Source organism: Protopterus annectens, chromosome 1.part0, assembly GCF_019279795.1.
Source record: "Protopterus annectens isolate FY-2018-M chromosome 1.part0, PAN1.0, whole genome shotgun sequence".
NCBI lineage: Eukaryota > Metazoa > Chordata > Ceratodontiformes > Protopteridae > Protopterus > Protopterus annectens.
In genome coordinates this window covers 1,288,731,883-1,288,753,127 of record NC_056725.1, presented here as the reverse complement: position 1 = coordinate 1,288,753,127, position 21,245 = coordinate 1,288,731,883, and the positions used below count along the sequence as shown (strand labels likewise).

At 42.4% G+C, this 21,245-nt stretch overlaps 1 protein-coding gene across 2 annotated transcripts in view; it reads right to left on the bottom strand.

Moving 5' to 3' along the window:
• Positions 1-15,658, bottom strand: part of LOC122797624 (class I histocompatibility antigen, F10 alpha chain-like) — a 609,100-nt gene extending 593,442 nt beyond the window's left edge. Inside the window, exon 1 of one of the 2 annotated variants that reach the window (XM_044066180.1) lies at positions 15,515-15,658. Coding sequence is in view for 1 of the 2 variants with exons in the window: in XM_044066172.1 (XP_043922107.1) it covers positions 15,330-15,408 (79 nt within the window). In the remaining variant the exon portion in view is untranslated. The other variant, XM_044066172.1, reaches the window with a different exon arrangement.
• Between the last annotated feature and the right edge of the window lie 5,587 nt (positions 15,659-21,245).

Genomic DNA, 21,245 nt, shown 5'->3' with positions numbered 1-21,245 from the left:
CTCTCTCTCTCTCTGGCTGCAATGAAATGATTGCATGTGTGGACAGCAAGTACAGCCTGCTTTTAGAGTTATCTGCACATGTGCACGTGATGGCCTCTGCACCAATTGGTGGCCACCATTTGGTAATTGCATGCAGCCTGCTGTGTGGTAATTGCAGTACTCACTGTCATAGCAACTGAATGCTATAAATTGCTAAGTCAGGTAGGCGTAGGCCTTTCAGCTTTCCAAAGTGAGGCCCATGCTTGTTTGCTCTGGACACCGTAGTGTAAGTCAGAAGGTTGGTATACTTCTTATATATGAAGCTAGGGGTGTAGCCGGTGATTTGAATGTTGTACTCAGACCTGAATGTCGCCACTTCCAGTACACAGTTGTCATTGTAGAATTGTACTCTCCCCTACAAATGGTAACACAAGCTACATGGGAGTATTTAGTTTCTTTTCTACTTATACAATTAGCTGCCATACATACGTAGTTATTGAGATGTTTTCATTTGGCACATGAACTATTTGGGAACTGCTATACTGTGGATATTAATGTACTCACTTCTGCACAGTATGTGCTTTTTTATTTTGTTGACATTATCACAGGATGCTCATGGAAACTGAACAATTCCAGTACTGAGTATGCCTACCTACATCCTTGGTGTACCTTAAACACAGTGGTAATTTGTACATTTGGGTGGGATACTGTGTGGGGGTTGTAGAGTGCTGCAGTAAAATTATTTCCCGCTAGAATGTGTGGTTCTGTTATCACAGTCATCTAATGCAATTCCACAACAGCTGCTGGTAAAGTTCCACAGAACAGGTTTTGTGTTATGGCATTCTTATCTTTCCTTGACATTCACACATTCTGATGCATGATATATATATATTTCAGCAACAACCTGCTGTGTATCTACTGTAGCCTAGTGGTACTTCATGCAGTCTAGTCTGTCCAAGGTCCGGGGTTCAAGACTGACAGTGGTGTTTTATTTTGCTGGTGAGCAGAACAAGGGCCCTCATATGCAGGGTGACTAAGGCACTTTTAAGCAGTTGTAAGTGGGTTTGCGTGGGTTTGCGTGACGCTTTGCAATTCTTAGCTAAGCGCACACATGTGCACACTCATGCAATCCCACCAACTACTGCTTAAAAGTGCTTACTCCTGCTAACCCCTGCGCTAATTTCTTTGAAAGAAAAGAAAATGGGGAGATAGGAAAGTGGTGAAAAAGGGGTACAAAGAGGGTAAGACAGTAGGGAAAACAGCTCGGGATGTGCAGGACAGGTGTAGGGAAGGTCCATAGCTGCCCATTTCTTTAACAGCAACAGCTGTGCATATAATAATAATTTGGAGGGAATTTTGAAACCTTACACCCCTGAGAGAGGGGTGAGGACAACGAAGTATGTTGTACTGCCAATTGAATTTCAGTGTCTGTGTCCAGTGGACATTTGTGTAAAATGGGCAGCTATGTATGGGGCGTATTTTTTTTGTGGGAGCAGATTGCCCATTTTTTTTTTTTCAGGTGAGAGTGGAATGTGAGGTAGGGGAAGTAGGTATGTTGTGGGAGGTAGGTTTGGGAGGTAAACAGACCGGACAAACAAGACGCATACAGGGGCGGAATATGACACATGGGGTGGGTGAACACAATTGACAGGGAAGGATGTTTGGAAATCGCAAGCCCATGAGCCCACAGATGGTAACAGTGGAACTGAGATCCCCACCCATGGGCAGTCACCTGCACAGCCCGGAGGGTGGCTGTGTAGGAGGGGCAGGCTCACCCGTGAGTCGCGCCACTCTTACCTCGAGCTGACATAGGGGATCAGTGACTGAACGCTGGATCTCCCTAAGCACCACAGCCCGGACCCTTTGGAGGTTGACAGGTGGCCCTCCTCCGGCCACGCTTGCATGGGGGGCCAAGCCCCATCCCCTACAGCACTTCCACCCGAAGCTGGCACAGGACCAGTGGAGGAGGGGGTCCCGGGCTGGGCACCGGACCTGCTGGTGCCAGGTGCAATCGCCAGCTGAGGTGGGACAGGTGGGTCCGCTGGGACCGGCCTTCCCATACGTTCTGTGTTTAAGTGTATTTAATGACAACATAGCCAACAGTATTCCAAATTAGTTGTAACAGCATGCAGTAATATTCCCATTAACCCAACACACCAGAGTTCCAACAGTTGAACAGCAAGCATAACACATGCATATATTGAATGACAGTGGACATTCCAACAGCATGCAGGAATGATTGGTGGCAACAGGCCACCAAGATTGTGGTGTTCGAACAGGGCACATGCAAAGTTATGCAGATATTTATAAACCAATTGGACATATGTCCCAACAAATGTTTTGAGATTACACATACCCATTGAGGTGTGGAATTGCATTGTTTATGTGCATACAGTAGGGTGTAAAAATTAACAACTTATATGAACTTATAGTTTACACTACATTCATATTGACTGCAGGTATACATCCACTACATGCATTATTACACTGGGCACTGTCCAGTACGTTGTGGGATGTGTTTTGCTAGTTAATTATGTACCTGACCTGTATCTAATATACAAACTGTCCAGGATGCAGATGTTACTGCTACATATTTATATATTTTATTTATATTCATATGTCTACATATCTGGAGGTGTTCAGGTGACATTACCAGTTAAATTTTAACAGCCCCCTACATTTTTGCAGCACACTGACATTTCCGGTGCACACAATTACAAGATACTCATGTGCCAGATTTACCTATACATGCCAGCCTTGAAACTACAGTTGAGAACTGTATATATGCTTAGGAGATACTGCCACTCCCTCCGTACTCTTTCTATGGGCCTACCCAAGTGTGGGTTGACAGCGCTTAATACAACACTACTATTTCTATACTGCAAGAGTACATCTACATTTCAAAGAAGGTGACACAGACACACTACAGGTGTTATACCTTCATTAATTAAATTACACACTTTTTAGTGGCTCTCTCATTTATTTATTATTACAGTGCTAGCAGACATCTTATTCAGGATGTATTATACCTTAATTTATGGTTTACAACACTCTTTCTGGCTCTCTCACTTATTCTATATAACAATACATGCAGGGAAATAATTCAGGACTTATTATACCTTTATTAATGGGTTACAACACTCTTTTTCAGGCTCTCTCACTTATTTTACATAACAGTTCATGCAGAGAAGTTATTCAACCCTTATTATACCTTTATTATTGGGCTGAGACACTTTTAGCCAGGCTCTCTCACTTATTTTATAAAACAGTACATGCAGAAAAATTACTAACCTACCTGGTGGCGCAGCCTTAGCAGCCTATCTGCATAGGCTTGCTGATTCGCAGTATGGACACCTGCAGCTGTGAAGTAAATGAAGTGATATTGAGACATATACCTATCCATACTATCGACAACACTAGCAATTTTTACATACTTCAGTCCATGGCTACCTACTCAGTAGTGGGGCATTTTGCATCCCACGGGTCTCCTGTATCCATTGGTTCAGTAGGTCCTGCTTGCGTCTCTTCAGGTCTGCATGGTGATGTCTGACCTGCTCACCAGTCCGAGGGACACCTGTGGCACTGGTGAGTTCATGTGCAAGATGGTTCCAGGCCTCCTCTTTGTATTCTGTAACCTGGAACTGGCCCTGCAGGAGTCTAGCATCATGATGATGGACTAGGAGCCAAACCATCAGTTTTGACTCCTCAATGCCCCACCATTGCGCTCAGAAGTGACAGCCATCTCCGACACCAGCCATTGCTGCCTGCAGATGGGAGCTGCAACCAGTTATGGCGAGTATTCCCACCTATGGAGCTTATATTTGCCTCATTTCCCACACTTATTTGTGATTGGCCGGATTTGAAAGTTCTCAACTGAGTGCACACCTGCTTAGCACTGGGTAAACTTTGATTCATATGTATATCTGTGTTGACAGTCCATGCACATCAAATGCTGTCATGGCTTAGTGGATTAGTACTGTGATTATGGTGCACACTATCCTGGGTTCGAGACCTGTCATTGCTTTTTATTTTACTACTGGCCTAACCAGTAGGGGGTGTGACTGTGTTTAGCTGACTTTGCTCAGCTTTGCCCAATGTTGCTCAACGTTGCTCGACATTGCTCTACTTTGCCCGACGTTGCACTTGTTGGCGCGATGCGCAGCTCCACGCAAAGCTATTGCACTAGTTAAAGCAGTGCTTAGCTATGGGCAATTATTCTTAAATGTGCTTAATACTGGTAAATGTTGCTTAGCAGTGCATCACATTGCTTAAGATAGGTTACTTATGCATTCATTAGTATGCATGACCGTTTCACCTTCTTATATATATTTAAAATATCATTCACTACTACATAGGCCATTTCAATGCATTTTAATAGAATTTAAAAGGTAAATGTCAGGAATTATTTTTATGCACAGATTTCCTAATGAAAATGGAAAGGGGAGTGGTGGGACTCGAACCGGGAATGCCTCCTCTTTGTGCGAAGGCTCTACCACTACATTATTGCAATTTGGCTTAATTTGCATATTAGTAGTTTATTATCCTCTTCAATGTCTAAACTGCTTACTGTAGCTAAGCAATGGGCACACCCGCACACACGCGCGCAAATGCGGGCAGTTATTTCGGGAATAATTTAAAAAAAAAATTGTTTTAACTTTTATTTCATTTGTACAGGGGTTTTGAATGTGGGGGAGTGTAGTGTTAGGGGTATACACATTTGAGCGAACTCGCTCATATCTGCTGACATTTGCAGATTTAGACACTTGCAGGGGCGTGGATATTTGGACTGCTCGGCAGTCTGACAAGCACCCTGCACTCCTACACGCTCCATGTTAGGCTGGGAGTTGAGTCAGTGCGCCCTCATGCATTTGCATGACGCACTGTCATCTAACTCTTAGACGGCAGTCTCCGAGTAGGACTTAGTTCGTCCTACACGGAGGATTCCTGAATCCCCCCCAATATCTTTTTGCAGGGTTAGTCAAGATACATTAGACTGGTTTGTCAATGTTTTGTTGTTGAAACAAACTCTACTCTTGCATGAGTAAAGTCTGTATAGGTGAACTAAGATCACGTGCAGGTCCCTGGCTATGTGATGTGAAAGAAGTACAGTAATGTACCGGTGGTCTTTTATTTCATTAGTTTAAACCTTGTTGGCTCAAAGCAGATTCTCTTGGTAGGCATTTGGGATGGGGTCAATGCCTATGTGCGAATGGAATGCTGCAGTTCTGGCTTGCTTTGCAAGAGTAATGTGCATTTGAGTGAAGTAAGATCAACCACAGCTCTGAACTCTGAGTATTGTTTATGTGAAAAAAAAGAATACTTATTTTGATGACAGTGTTGTCTTTTTGTTGTTGTTTTTCTTTTTAATGTTGCAAGATCAAATGTTGTAATTGTGGCTTTGGAAGATTAATGTGTATGTGGCTAAAGTCAGCTATCATACAACCCTGTAACTACTGTTTCTGTGCAACAGAGTACATTAATGGAATCATTGCTATTTTCGTTTTAATCCTGGCAGGGTCAAAGCAGATACTTCAGGTCAGCAATTGATATGATGGCTGTTTGTGGATGAAATGTTTGGTACTGTAGCCTTGGTGTAATAATTCTGGCTTTGCAGGACTAATGTGTATTTGGGTGAAACAAGACAGAATGCAAACTCTGACTATTTGCATGCATCAGGTCTATACGGTGATGAAAACATTACCGATGCCGGCAAGGCCAAGTCACCTACTTTTGGTAGGTAATGGGTACTGGGTGGGGCTATTTGTAAGTGAAATGAGTGGTCCTACTATGCACTGTTACAATTCTGCTTCTGCAAGACTGCTGTGCATTTGAGTGTAGTGGCATGGGGTGAGTACAAGCGCTGACCTTTGGCTAATGTATATGTGAACGCAATACAGTAATGCAAATGTTGGCTTTTGCATTCTGTTTTCAGTACCGGAGAGATGCTATACCAAAGGGTGGCTACCACGGGTGTGAATCAGGTAAATACTATGCATTGTTGATACTACATACTGCAAAGCGTATTTTACCTGGGTTTAGCATCCTGACCCTGGCCTGCTTTTGTGTAAAAGTGTTCTTTTAATATACTTTATACTATACAGAAAACACAGAAGGATCCAAGGACAGCAAGAAATTCCAGTATAACTCTTTTCTTTAATATAAAACCACCAAATACATAAGCGCCTTTGTAGCAAAGCTACTTCATCAGATATATACTAAAGCACATACATAACCATTTATATAATCAATTCAATAAATCACATGACTATCTACAATTACTACTAAAAGGTATATTACATCTATAAAACTGCTTCCAAACCAGTGGCATTTCATCTACAGTCAAAAGACAAAAACAAGGTCATGAATTTATATATAAAAAATGCATCCAGTAAAACATTCCAAAAAATATTCCAAATATATTTCAAAACATGTATATAATTCATGAATTTATATATTCCTTCTTATTCAAATGTCTGGCTTTAAGCCTGGGTTTAATGGGTACCCTATCATTCAGGCCACGCCAAAAGTCTCCTGTTAACCTAAGTATCCATTTGGATTCCATCTGCTCTGTTAGATTATTAATATCTCCCTTCCTGATGTTTTCAAAAATAAGTGCTGTCACCATAAACCTGAAAAAGTTAGAACGATCAGTACTCATATGTGTTTAGACAGGGCACTAACAATACTATCTTTATTAATATGGTAGTAATGTTCTTTAATTCTCCCTTTAAGGGTCCTGTCAGTTTTCCCCACATAAAATTTAAAACAGGTAGGGCAATATGCCAAATATACAACATGAGCAGTTTCACATGTGGCATAAACACTAAACTTATAAATTTTATTTTGATCAGGGTGATTATACTCTCCACTGCTATCAATATACTGGCAACATTTACAGTGTCCACAGGGCATCGTACAATGTTTATTTAACACTATCTTACTTCCCTTAGGGATACAGAGATGTTGTTTCAAAGATTTCATGTTTTTATAAACAAATTTAGATTTTTCATCTATAATGTTCCTCATAACTCCGTCAGTAGTTAAAACTTTCCAATGTTTCTCTATGATGTCTCTATAACATTTATCATCACTGGAGTAATACAGACATACTTTTAATTTATTATTTTCATTATGTACACTTTTCTCGATATTCCTAATATATTTCCTACAATAATAAGGTTTAGCTCTATTACCCCTTAGTTCTGTAACAGTTTTTGGAATGTTTTACTGGATGCATTTTTTATATATAAATTCATGAACTTGTTTTTGTCTTTTGGCTGTACATGAAATGCTACTGTATTTGGAAGCAGTTTTATAGAAGTAATATACCTTTTAGTAGTAATTGTAGATAGTCATGTGATTTATTGAATTGATTATATAAAGTGATGTTATCTATGCATTGCACTCGTGGTCTAATGCGTAGGCTGTTTAATGACTCTGAAACTACTAAAAATATTACATGTGCCAGGTTAAAAATGGAGGCAATTATTAACAATGTCAGTGGTCCTCACACTGTTATGGAAGTAGTAAAGTTATTAAATGGCATTAACTGCTTTGGAATTGCAATAGATGCCAGTAACCATGGTGCATAGAAATTATTCCCAATAACCAATCAGTATTTTAATTGGAAAACTGGTGGAATTCAGACTAGATTGCTTTCACGGGACAGCATGCCAAATGAAGCATCTGAAATGGTATGTAATTACCTACTGGAAACCCTTGAGAAATATAGTCTGTCATCAAAATATGTTGCATTTGCAGGAGACAGTGCAAGCATGAACTTTGGGGGCATCAACAGGAAAGAAAGCAAGAATGTTTTTTCTCAGTTTAAAATGAGCCTTAAGAAACCATTGGTGGGCCTTGGATGTCCAGCCCATGTTCTTCACAACTGTATTAGACATGGCGCAAATTTAATGGCAGTTGATGATGAAGTAATTGTGCTGAAGTTTTTCCACTATTTTTCTGTGTATACTATTCACACAGAGGATCTAAAAGATTTCTGTGAATTCATTGATGTTAACTATCAGCAGTTGCTATACCACAGCAAAACCAGATGGTTCAGCCTATTTCCAGCAATTTTCAGAGGCTGTTACAGTTATTCTCCATGCTGAAAATATACTTTCAGAGCATAAATCAGCCACCGGTGCTGATAAAGAATTTTGCAGAAATATATTTCTGGTTTTTGCATTCATTGATGTCAGTATTTCAGGCGAAAACTGCAGCTATTGAAAGGGAAAAAAACATGGGCATTGGAGATTTGTAGCATCCACATTCCCCCCGCCACTTTTAATATTGATGAGAAGTCTTTTTGAATAAATGAGAGAGGCTACATTATATTCTGATATCAGTGTTATCAGAACTCTGAAACAGGAATCAGCAGTTATTATACCCTAGTATCAGTTAGATATGTGACAGTCTGCTGGTAGCAAAAAATAAATAAATAAACTAAAAGAAAAAACAGCCCATGTAGTGCTGTGCTTCCTGAAGGAGCCAAAACAGTAAATGTTTAAAAACAAATTCAAAAGTCATGTCCCTACATATAACCTATAAAATGACGACTTTAAAGTGATTTGGTCATTACAAATTCTTTATCTTTGTACTATACAAGGTAGTGCACAAGTTGCCAAACAACATTTCTTCAGAATTGTGACACAGCTCCATTTGCTGGTGGAAAAGCTTTTTAAAATCACAACTTTCGCTACGATCATGCCACTGAACTGAGAAGTAAACTTTAACCTCAATGACACCGTGGCAGTTCATGGCTAGTTTTTTTTAATTTTAGCACTCCAATCTGTTTCTTTGAACTCAGCACTTGCTCAGAACTAATTGTAAGCACTAAATAAGCTACAAATTACTACAGCACTCAATTTTCCTCACTTGTCTAGAGAAAAACAGTTTTTAGTACTTAATAATTAAGCACATATCCAGGCATGTCTAAGGGTCAGCTCTCGGTGTTTTCTACTGTCTACCTGATGAATCTGGGCATCTTGGAGCAATGCTGCAATTGCCTCATGTACACAGACAACCCTCTCCTTCTACCACCAAACACTACCACCTGTGAGAGATGCACTTATATAGCCAAACTGGAAGCAAAGCTCTCTTAACCCAAGACTGGACTAGACAGTCAAGAGGAGGAGGTAAACACTTGCACCACACCACACTCATCACATAGTCCCTCAAAACCTACACCACAAAAACACACACATAGCAACACAAAACACACACCTACAATCTCGGAGGCTCTCAATAAAAATCTGCTCAAGCATCAGAGACCTCCAAAGCAGAAACGCATGTAACCTTCATCCCCCCCAACACAACCCAAATGACACATAGCCCACAAACTTAGTGTGCCACTCAACTACAGCCCATAAGGCATAACAGCGTACCCAACACTCCAGTCATAGGTGACTCTATAGTCAGGCACACTGATGGTCCACTCACCAGGCTAAACAATGAGAAAGTTACTGTCAGCTGCCTGTCAGGTGCCAGGATCCACCACATAATGCACGCACTCAGGTCACTCCAAAACAAGTACAAATATAACTCTGTCATTGTCCATGTTGGTGTGAATGACCTGAGATGTACCTCCCTGTATGGCCGGCCTTAGGCATAGGCCAACTAGGTGGCCGCCTAGGGCGCCGCTCTAGTAGGGGTGCTTTTCCAGTATTTATTTGGTATAGGTAGACTAGGATGGGGGCGCCATGGAGCCCTTTTGCCTAGGGCACCAGTTGACCTAAGGCCGCTCCCCTGGACTACATGAAAAGAGACATGGAGGAGCTCTTCGATCTTGTAGCCCAGGCAGGTATGACTCTAGACCCGAGTAGCATCCTGCCATCACCCAGAATGATACCACAGTACAAGGACAAAATGATTGACTTCAACAGTTGGCTACGCTTTTGGTGTCATTCTAAGGGGATTCAATATCTGTCTACCTGTGATGACATGATCGACAGACCATGATGCTTTGTCAGAGATGGCCTGCACCTGTCGCCCTTGGGATTCCGGATACTGGCTAGGGCTCTTACCACACCTATAGTGGCTTTTTAGGCAAGGTTCAAATGACAAATTCACCACCATAACAGGTACAAGCAAGCAAAATCTGAGGGTAATGCTACTCATTGCTAGAAGTCTAAGCCTCAAAATGCATTCACTCGAGGCACTCCTTAAAATGGAAAACATTGACATCTGTGCAGTGGACAGAGACCTGGTTCAAGGTTCCAGAGATCACCCCTGCATTACCAGGCTATAATTCATACCACACCTTTCGGCCACTTAACCTGGACCAAAACACTAAAGGTGGAGGCATGTCCATATTCATTAAGGATATCCACACCTCCAGGTTAGTTGCTCAGATATTATTGCCGAGATTAAAATGCAACTAACTCTGGGCAAGACCGCAATCCAAATTGTAACTTGCTACAGATCCCCTACCATGCCCCAGGATTCCCACACCTCATTTCTTGATACACTGGAAAATATTATGGTATAACCCAACACCCTAATAATGGGAGATTTCAACTACCCCACCATTTACTGGGAAAACTATTCATGTACCAACTCTTTTGCTCAATGTTTTCTGGAATTCATAAATTCCAACACCTTGGATCAACTTATCCATACCCCCACCAGAGGCAGCAATATCCTAGACCTGGTCATTACCAACATGGGCAACCAGTGTTCCACACCAGAGGTCAATTCCTCATTGGTCAGATCCGACCACAAGCTAATCACCCTAGACATCCACATCCCACCCCACCTCCCATTAGGGAAACCACCGTAAAAAATTTCTCCAAAGCCAACTTCAAGCTTAAGACAGAAGTGGCAAACTTCACGACACCCATGCAGATGGACAATAGAGGTACGACTGCTGAATCCTACACAAATGCACTTTATAAGAACTTTACACAAGTGCATGGATCATGCTATCCCTAACAGAACCAAGATGCTATCCTCCAAAAAAAGGAAGCCAATATGGTGGTCCCCTGCCATAAATAAACTCTACAACAGAAGAAAGAAACTATTGCAAAAAAAGAGTAAAATCCCATGACTGGAAGAACTCCCTGGTCAGCCTCAGTAAGAAGCTGAGATCCCTCATAAAATCCTCCAAAGCTAGTTATAAAAACAAACTTGCCACTGATTCTAAAGACAACCACAAAGCATTCTATAGCTATGTCAGGAATCTCAATGGCAACACTCAGATCTGCTCTGAGTTACAGCACAATGGCACTAAATATACAGAACCAACTGATATTGCCAACATCTTGGCAGATAGGTTCAGTGCTAACTTTACCCCCCCTTCACCCCCTAAGGGGCCCATCTCTATACCGGAAGAATGCAAAGTTCCTGTAATCATGGCTGCACAAGTAAAAACCACACTGTCCAAAGCCAAGAACACAGCATCCATGGGACCTGACAACATCCCAGGCTACATTCTACATGAACTACATAATGAACTGGCACCCCACCTAGGCACCATGTTCAATCATAGCCTCACCTCAGGCTTTGTTCCCACTGAATGGTGCACAGCAACGGTTATCCCACTCCACAAAGGGGGATCCACCATAGACCCCAGGGAACTACCGCCCCATTAGCCTAACGAGCCTGGTCTGCAAGGCCATGGAACGTATCATCATGGGGTGGGAGGATGACATAATGGTTAAGGTGTTTACCTTAAAGACACAAGGTGCAGGGTTTGATTCTCACATGGGGTAATTGGCTAGGCTTCAAATGGCCCAAAAAAGGGCAGTAAGCCTAGTACTAACCTATGTACCTATATGGAACTTATAAACAAAGACATTGGTAATCTCCAAACTCTGGACCCCACCCAGTTTGGGTTTGTAAAAGAAAGATCATGTCTCCTAAACCTGACTGACTTCTTTGAAACAGTCTCCAAAGCTGTAAACGAGGGTAAGGTGGTTCACACAGCCTATCTAGATCTCACCAAGGCTTTTGACACCATCCCCCACTCTGGAATTATAGATAAACTCAGTAAACTCGGTATAACTCCCTGTCACAAGAGGGGTTGCCAACTGGCTCACTGACAGAACCCACACTGTGAAAGTAGCAGACTCCAAATCCGACTTCAAACTAGTGACAAGTGGAGTACCACAGGGTTCAGTCCTGGGTCCTCGCCTGTTTGGTATCTACTTTTTGAAGTACATGCTAACACAGAAGGTCTTTGGCTAATGAAGTTCGCAGATGACTGCAAACTAGGAGCCATAATTGAAACTCCTAATGATGTGGACATCCTACAAAAGGGCCTCACTGAGACAGATGCCTGGTGTCAAAGCCATGGCCTCAAGCTCAATGCCAAAAAGTGTATTGTCATCCCCTTTGGTAAAAACTCTGTACCCATGAGCTACCACATAGGTGGTAGTCTCCTTAACACTGAAAGTGTGAGAAGAGACCTTGGGACACAGATGGACAGTAGTCTCTCCTTTGATAATCACATCGCCACAGTAGTCAGGAAATCCTTCTAGGTGGCACACCTCATCACAAAAGGTTTCTCATCCAGGAAAAAAAGAGGTCATTGTTCCCCTCTACTCATCACTCATTAGACCCATTATAGAGTACGACGCCCCTTTTGGTATGTACCTCTCAAGACATCTACAACAACTGGAAAGGCCACAGAAATACCTCACAAAGAGGATTATCAGTCTCAAACATATGCCCTACACAGACCATCTCAAAAAACTCCAGCTTTACTCCATCACATATCGCCTATTCAGAGGCAATCTCTGCGTAACATACAAAGCTATGTCAAACCCAGAGCTGCTGGACATGCTCCACTTAAGGAAATCCCAAACCCTCCAAGCTACACGCTCTAGGGACCTAAACCTTGTCACCACAATAAACAGAACATGCTGGATGGATAGATTCCTGTCCCAGAGACTTCCCATACTCTGGAAAAACTACCTATCTATATCAAGCAGAGCTCCTCATTGGCACTCTTCAAGAAAAATCTTGATGATTGGATGGGAAATAGGAAATTCACCCCAGGGATCACCTCTGTGGCTCTGCTTGACAGGGGCACAGGAAAATAATTTGCTTGGGTGGCGAAAGCCAGGGTACCTTTTTGGCAAGGCTTGTATAGGCCCTAGGGCCGATAGCCTAGTGCCTACCTATGAACCTATGAACCCATGAAAGCATGAAGTGCATCCATAAACTTTAATGGGTGCACTGTTGCTCATGGGCAGAGGTGCACCATTATAGCCTGCGGGCACAGCGCTTGCTCTGCTTGCAGTGATGTCATAATCGACTGCAGTAGTTTTACTTGAACTGTGGCTTAATAAAATGTTTATGAAGCTTTTTGTTAAAAATGTCCCAAATAAATAGTAAATTATAACAATGTACATACATCACGGTACTTAACTCACTAGGTACCATGAAACACTTACATTCATGACCAAATCACTTTTAACAGTGCTAACCAGGGTTGCCAGATTTGCAGACCCCCAGGTAGGGACAAAAAAAAAAAAGGTCTCTCACGACAAGTGAAGAGCAAAAAAAAAAAAAAAAAAAAAAAAAAAGGTCTTCGGAGACCCAGAGACTGAAGAGCAAAAAAAAAAAAAGGTCTTTAATGCGGAACACAGTTACACATTAAAGAACTGAGCTCACTCAGTAACTCTGCACTAAACACGGAGCTTCTCGTGTTTAGTGCATTGCATTCGCATTAAACACGAGAAGCCCCGTGTTTAGCGATTTTTGATTTGGCATGTATACCGGCAAATGGGCCAAGCAAAATCGCTAAACTCGTGTTTAATCTGGAACACAAAACTCGTTTTAGCAATTTTGATTGGCCCGTATACCAGGTATACGGACAATCAAAAACAAACAGCGGAGGCTGGCGGGATTTAAACCGGCAGGGCGGGACTCGGGATCAGGCTGCTGATCTCGGGACAGTCCCGCCCAAATAGGGACGTCTGGCAACCCTGGTGCTAACAGATACATATCTATATATTTACACCACAAATATATGCTGAGAGTTACACACACACACACACACACACACACACACACACACACACACACACACACACACACACACATATGTGCCAGCCTACACACACACACACACACACACACACACACACACACACACACACACACACACACACGTATAATTATCAGTTCTAAATACTGTCACCTCCCAGTTGAAATGTGGAGTCTCCCAATGCCAAGTCCCAAAATGCCAAAAAAGTATAAAAACGTAGAAGAATGAATATCAAACATTATTTTTCTCCTTTGAACTTGCTCTTCGCAACCCCCACCATTGTTGGGGGTGGTCAGTTTCCTGCACTCCCCAAACTCTTATATACCAACTCAGAGATCTTTATACCTCATAGAAAAAGGAATATTACAAGACACAGCAGTCTTGGACTTAGTATAAATAAATCCCGACTTTCAGTTATTTGTTCTCAACATTCCAAGAATTGGTGTTGTGAGTTGCAACATGCAATCACCTAGTGCTAGTAAAATGTTGCTCCTTAAGAGTTAATTTACATGCCACACCCAGTCAAGATGTATACTTCACTAAACCTTTACAACAGAATCTGTAGAAATGGGTCAGATTTTGGTTCTGCACCTGAAAGATAAGAAACCTACAATTTTAGTCATTATGCTCTAGTCTCTGCTTATCCTAGTTTGTAAGGATCTAGCACAGAACATACTGCAACCGCTAATGAAAAATAAACAGTGATGTCACTTAGTAAGTATTCTCTTTACATTAATAGATAAAGCACAAAAATTGTTCAGTAATATCACATGCGAGAACTTGTTTAGTTTTTCTTGCTAGGTAGCTTTTTATTGTAATCCTCTAAAGCAAACCTAAAGCAAACCAGTGGATCTAACTAAGCTATCAAAACATAAATAAATAATCATTCTGCTCTGCATATAACACGTGGATTATCATCTGTGTTTTAATCCAGTTGCCTTCCACTATAAACGGAAGAAAAATAGTTGTGCTTCTCTTGAAAGAACATTAAAAAAAAAGCTGACAAAAAGTACTACAAATATTTTTTTATATAATAATGCTCAAATGCACACATACACCAACACACACACAGAAACAGATCTGATGTCAGAAAATGGCTACGCAGCGGGAAGCACACAGCTTAAAAATGCATCCTTTCTTTAACTCTAAAAGAGCAACATGATAGCACAAAGAAAGCTTATTCACACTCCTACACACACATACTCCAGAAATATTCACTGGATAAGATCTCGTGTGCAGTATACCCATTTTCATACATTCTGTTAAAAATTGTTAACAGATAATAATCCAACCATCCATCAAAAGTGACGCAGTTATAGCTGGCTATTGTACTGTTTAAGAAAAAGAGAAAGGTTACCTGAGTTGGCAGCTCTAGTATACATCAGGAGAAGAAGAAATAATGCCAAGTACATGTTCAAGGAAAACTTTAGCACCATTATGTATTTTTCTATGAAACAGTTAAATTTCTTTGAGTTATAACAGTACTGTTCAGCACACAACACTTAACTGAAACTGAAAGCTGAGAACATGAATTCATCTTACTTGCTAGGCAGGATGACTCATCTGTTTCCTGGTTAAGTGTTTCTTCAGAGTTTCACAGTTAGGTTAAAACCTGAACTTGTAACTTAATGTAGCCAGGCATACAGTGTAAGCCATGAAGTGACAATTAGTTTGAGGGGGCAGTCCTGCTCATCTTCAAGCATATAAAGGAAATAAAAGTGGTACAAGCAAAAAAAAAGTTAATGCAACCAAAGTGGCACATTCTTGATATAATTACTAGCTACCCAATCAGAGGCTCTATATTATGCATTGAGCACACCTATTATCAAATACAATACCCTTTTTGGGATGTATCTTACTATTCATATTCAGCAAATGATACCCCAGATATTCCACAGTTTAAAAAAAACATACGCTTAAAATACATCAGCTACCAGGAGAGGCTGAAATCACTATCACTTTATTCACTGTCCTGTAGTCTCCTTAGGGACAATCAGTAGTTTGCTTTGCAGGCTGTGATGACTGGGGAGATATGGGCAAAGGCTGCCAGCCTAGTCAAATAGAATTTGATATATAATTCTATTTGTGTCTTTTCGGCTTTTCCCGGTTAGGGGTCACCACAGCGGAAGTCCAGTCCGCTAATGATTGGTATTTGATTTTTACGTGCAGAGTTACCAGCCCTGATGCACAACCTTTAACGAAGGTACGCCCACTCATGCATGCCTCCATGCAGAAGACGCTCTAGCTGAGAATCGAACCGGATAGCGTCTTACTGCAAGGCGACAATGCTACCGCAGCACCACCACCACGGTAATTTGATATATAATTCTATCAACTGTATAAATAAATGTAAAATACAGGCTTGTGTTTTTAAATGTAAGAAAACACTGTGAAATGTGGAACTGCAAAATTTGTGACAACATTGCACTCTACTGGCCCACTGAAGCATGTTGTATCCTTTCATGTTAGAATTCGGCCGAGGGTGGATGGATGAAAATTGCATGCCCATTGTTTTAAGGCTAAAGTTTATGACTAGAATTTAGATGTGGAAGATACTTTATGGCTTTAGTTTCTGTTAGTGTATACATGTGAAATGTCTTCTATTGTTGTAAGTTTCTGTGCAGAGGTTAGATTACTAAATAATGCAGTTTGTGGCCTGAGAACTCAAACCAGGTGTTAAGATGATGCAATATGAATACTGGGAAAACCTAAGTGTCAAAAATGATGTAATTTTGGGAGGGCCTTAAAGACAGTAATGTTTAAATACTATTTCTCACAAGAGACCTAGAGAATTTTGATCTGGACATCTAACTTATCAGCACTCTTCTTATGCTCACATGTAAGTTTCTAGCATTGTGATATCTTGCAAGATTAGCTAAAGAATAGAAAGTTAGATTATGTCTTTTTCTGTGTAATCAGATCTTTCCTACGATATTATTTTAAGTTTCTGTGTGATCTGTGAACTCTTAGATATCTCTGTGGTGTAGTGGATTTGTCTTGTGTTTTAATTATTTATTATTAAATATTTTTAAAACCATCTACCCATGGCATGTTTGTGTAGAGTAGAAGTATGCTTCAGAGTACATTATATATTTATAGAGTTTACTGTCTAAGCCCTTCCAATAAGCCTTAGACTGTATAGTCACATTACCATTGGATATTAATATTGCACAGTAATAATTGGACACCCTTTTAAGGCCCTTTTAGTAGCTGATATTATTAACTGGGTGGTGGCAGTAATTACTGCCGTATAGTCTGGGTAAAGGGGCACAGCTAGAGAATCTGTGTCAGCATTTCCCAGGAGTGTCTGTAAAGTTGTATAAATGCTTATCTCAAAGTGTGTATGTGTTGTGTCAGCTACTTGGGCAGGGACACAAAGCACTGGTTGGACAGAGAGGGTACTGGAGGTTTTAGCTTGCCCAGCTAGGCTGAGATCTAGACCCTATAGCTGTGCCAGTGGGGATTTCTTATTGGGGACCTGGTGAGCAAGGGAGCAGCCAGCCCCAGACTGACTGTGATCTCTGTGTGCACTTAAGGGAAATTGTACTTTACTGTGTGTATTAGTTATCCTTTCCTCTTCTAGGAGACGACCTCCCTGGTGTTAGTGGTGAGGATTCAGGCTCCTTGATTGCTGGGCCAGGGCACGATCATCACAAGTGTTTGGCAGTGGTGAGATCTCCTTCACATACTAATTGGCTTGTACTAGTGTGGGGTAGAGCGAATTCCTGTAGCTTATGTGCAGTGATCTCTAAAAGTGTTTTGTACTCTAAAACAGTCACACAGTGTATACCAAGAGTTCAGATCACAATTGTTTATTTCTTTTGTTAGCTTAGTGTTAGTCAGTGTGAGCAGGGAGCATGTCAGCAGAAGAGTATGGAAAGCTGACAAGGAGCCATCTGGTGGAGATGTGCCAGGCTAGGGGGCTGGTGCATGGAAACCTGACTAAGACAGACCTGATTGCAGCCTTGGTTACAGCTGCATCAGAAAACAGCAGCCTGGAGGATAATCAAACTGACAATATTCTCGGAGAATGGACAGCTCAACCATTCTGCAATGGACTTAAAAATCCAGCTGGAGCTAAAGAGACTTGAGTTGGAGGCCAAAGTGTATGGAACTGGAAGCATCCGAGAGAATCAGGAGCCTAGAAGCTGAAGAACAGGAACGGCACAGAAAGCATGAGGGGGAAATGCTGACTCTTCGCCAGAGTCATGGAGGTAATGGGGAAGGGAGTAACCGGAACCCAGAAGCACAAAAGGTCAGTAAATTTCTTCCACAGTTTAAAGAGGGGGATAATTTTGATAGTTTCATTCATATGTCTGAGTGGGTATGTAAACAGTATGAAGTTGACCAAAGGCTCTGGGTACGGTTCCTGACCCCCTTACTCCATGGTAAAGATGTAACTTCTTTAGCAAAAATGCATGACACTGACTGTTTTGATTATACTGCTGTAAAAATACATTTGTTAGAATTTTTAAGCTAACACCTGAAATGTATAGGAAAAAGTTTCGTGAACATAGAAGCAAGGCAGATGAAAATGTATGTGAATGTGTTGTTGAACGGAGCACTTATTTTCATAGCTGGGTGAGTGGATGTCAGGTCACCAATTTTGAAAGGCTGGCAGACCTTTTGGTAAGGGAACAAGCCCTCAACACTTTGCCTGAGGACATGAGGATCTGGTTAGCAGATAGACAGTGTGCTACATCAGAGGAGTTGGGGAAGAAGGGAGAGCTATACCTACCAAGCAGGGCAGCACTGCACCAGAAAGGGACCCCCAGTACTGCTCTTGGGACTAAAGGAACCCATGGTGGGCAGCACAGACTGCCCCAACAGAATCCACCAGTAGCAGGGGAAGCCACTAGTCCGGGTATATGTCCAGGAGCTAGGGTTAAATGTTTTGAATGCAACCAGTGGGGCCATGTGGCATACAGGTGTCCACGGAGGCAAGGTGGGGAACCAAAGGTGAAAGAGCCAGTAAATGGGAATGACAAAATGCCAATAGTGGGTTGTCTTGAGACAACAGGGGTATGGAACTACCATCATGCAGATGACCTGAGAGGGAAGGATTTGGATGAGGCAGTACTATGTACTTATGCAGTTAAGAGCAGTGAGGCTAAGAGACAAGCATGTGGGTCTGGTAGCCTGGAGGAGACCCAGACAGACTGCATACTTGCAGACAGGACTGCTGAGGTGATTACTTCAGGGAGTGAGCTACGCTGTAGCAGTGAGACTGAATGTGAGCCACAGCTGCTTGTGGGTACTGATGTTCCCTTGGACAGGGTAACTGCAAAGACAGAGGTGAGTAGTAGTACCCAGGCTGACAGTGAGGCACCGCTGTCAGAGGATGTCAGACTTTCAGTGGGAGGGGAGCTGGGAAGGTTTACAAGGAGAGACTTGAGACAGGCTCAGCTCTCAGACCCTACATTGCAAGGCCTGAGGCAGGTAGCTAGGGAGGCACCTGATTCTCAAGTGAAGGGGGAATCTGTATACTGGAACAAAGGGTTACTGTACAGAGAGTGGACCCCTGAGGGAGGGCTAGAAGGTTAGAGAGTACAGCAGTTGGTAGTGCCTAGAGCTTACCATCTGGCACTTCTAGCCATAGCCCATGATATTCCCTTTGCAGGTCATATGGGCATAAAACGTACAAAGAGGAGTATTATGCAAAACTTCAATTGGCCTGGAATTTCCAGAGATGTAACAGGGTAGTGCAGGACCTGTGAGCAGTGCGAAAAGGTAAGCAAGGCAGGAGACAAGGTGAGAGTTCCTTTGATGCCTTTGCCTGTGATTGAGGAGCCATTTCAGAGGGTAGCTATGGATATTGTGGGTCCGCTGAGTACCCCAAGTTCCACAGGGAAAACGTATATCCTAGTAATTGTAGATTATGCTACACGATACTCTGAGGCAGTGGCTTTGTCCTCCATGGAGGCCGAGAAGGTGGCAAATGCTTTGCTAGAGATTTTCAGCTGGGTAGGTTTCCCAAAGGAAATACTGTCTGACAGAGGTGCCAATTTTATGTCAGACCTGCTGGCTTGTCTGTGGAGGTCCTGTGGGGTGAAGCACATGAAGACCACCCCCTACCATCCCCAGACTAATGGTCTTGTTGAGAGGTTAAACTCTACAATCAAGTCCATGCTATGGGCATTTGCAGATCAGTTTGAGGGAGTGGTACAAGTATTTGCCCCATCAGTTGTTTGCTTACAGAGAGGTTCCCCAGGAATCCACAGGTTTTTCACCCTTTGAGTTGCTGTATGAGCATAGGGTGAGGGGACCTCTAGATTTAATTCGAGATGAGTGGGAAGGTGAGTGTGAGTCTCACAAAGAGTCTGTTGTGGCATATGTCCTGAACCTCAGGACAAGGCTCAGGGAACTCATGGGTCTGGCCAAGGAGAACCTGGCAGAAGCCCAACAACAGAAAAAGGTGCGGTATGACAGGAATGCTCGAGCTAGAGAGTATGCTGTAGGGCAGCAGGTGATGGTTCTCATTCCTGTTAGACACAACAAGCTGCAAGCAGCTTGGGAGGGACCCTACAAGGTGGTAAGAAAGTTAAGTGCTGTTAACTACATGGTGGAAGTGCTAGGCAGATGGCAGGGGCACAAATTGTACCATGTTAACATGATGAAATCTTACCATGATAGGGAGGCCCTTGTGCTAATCATTTGCAGTGAATTGCAGGAGGAGTCTGAGGGAGATCTTGTGACTGATCTCCTCAGTGAGGCTCGGGCTGACACCTCGGTGGAAGGGGTAGCAATGTCCCAGCAGCTATCTCCTACCCAGGTTTGAGAAATCTGAGCAGTGTTGCAGGAGTTTGGGGGCATGTTCACCGGGAAACCACCCCAAAGGCCTATCAGGCAGGCCCCTTATAGGGTACCTGACAGAGTCAAACAGACTCTGAGGGAAGAGGTACAGGAGATGTTGGAACTAGGGGTGATTCAAGAGTCCAGCAGTCCCTGGGCCTCACCAGTGGTGTTGGTGCCAAAGAAGGATGTCAGCACCAGCTTTTGTGTAGATTACAGGAAATTGAATAGTCACACAGAGTCAGATCCTTACCCCATGCCTAGGACAGATGAGGACCTAGAGCAGCTGGGTGGGGCTAAGTAGCTTACAACCATTGATCTTACCAAGGGTTACTGGCAGGTGCCCTTGACTTTCAGTGCTAGAGAGAAGTCAGCCTTTGTGACTCCTTTTGGCTTGTATTAGTTCACAAAGATGCCCTTTGGGATGAAGAATGCCCCAGCAACTTTCTGGAGGCTGGTAGATCATATCTTAGCAGGAGGG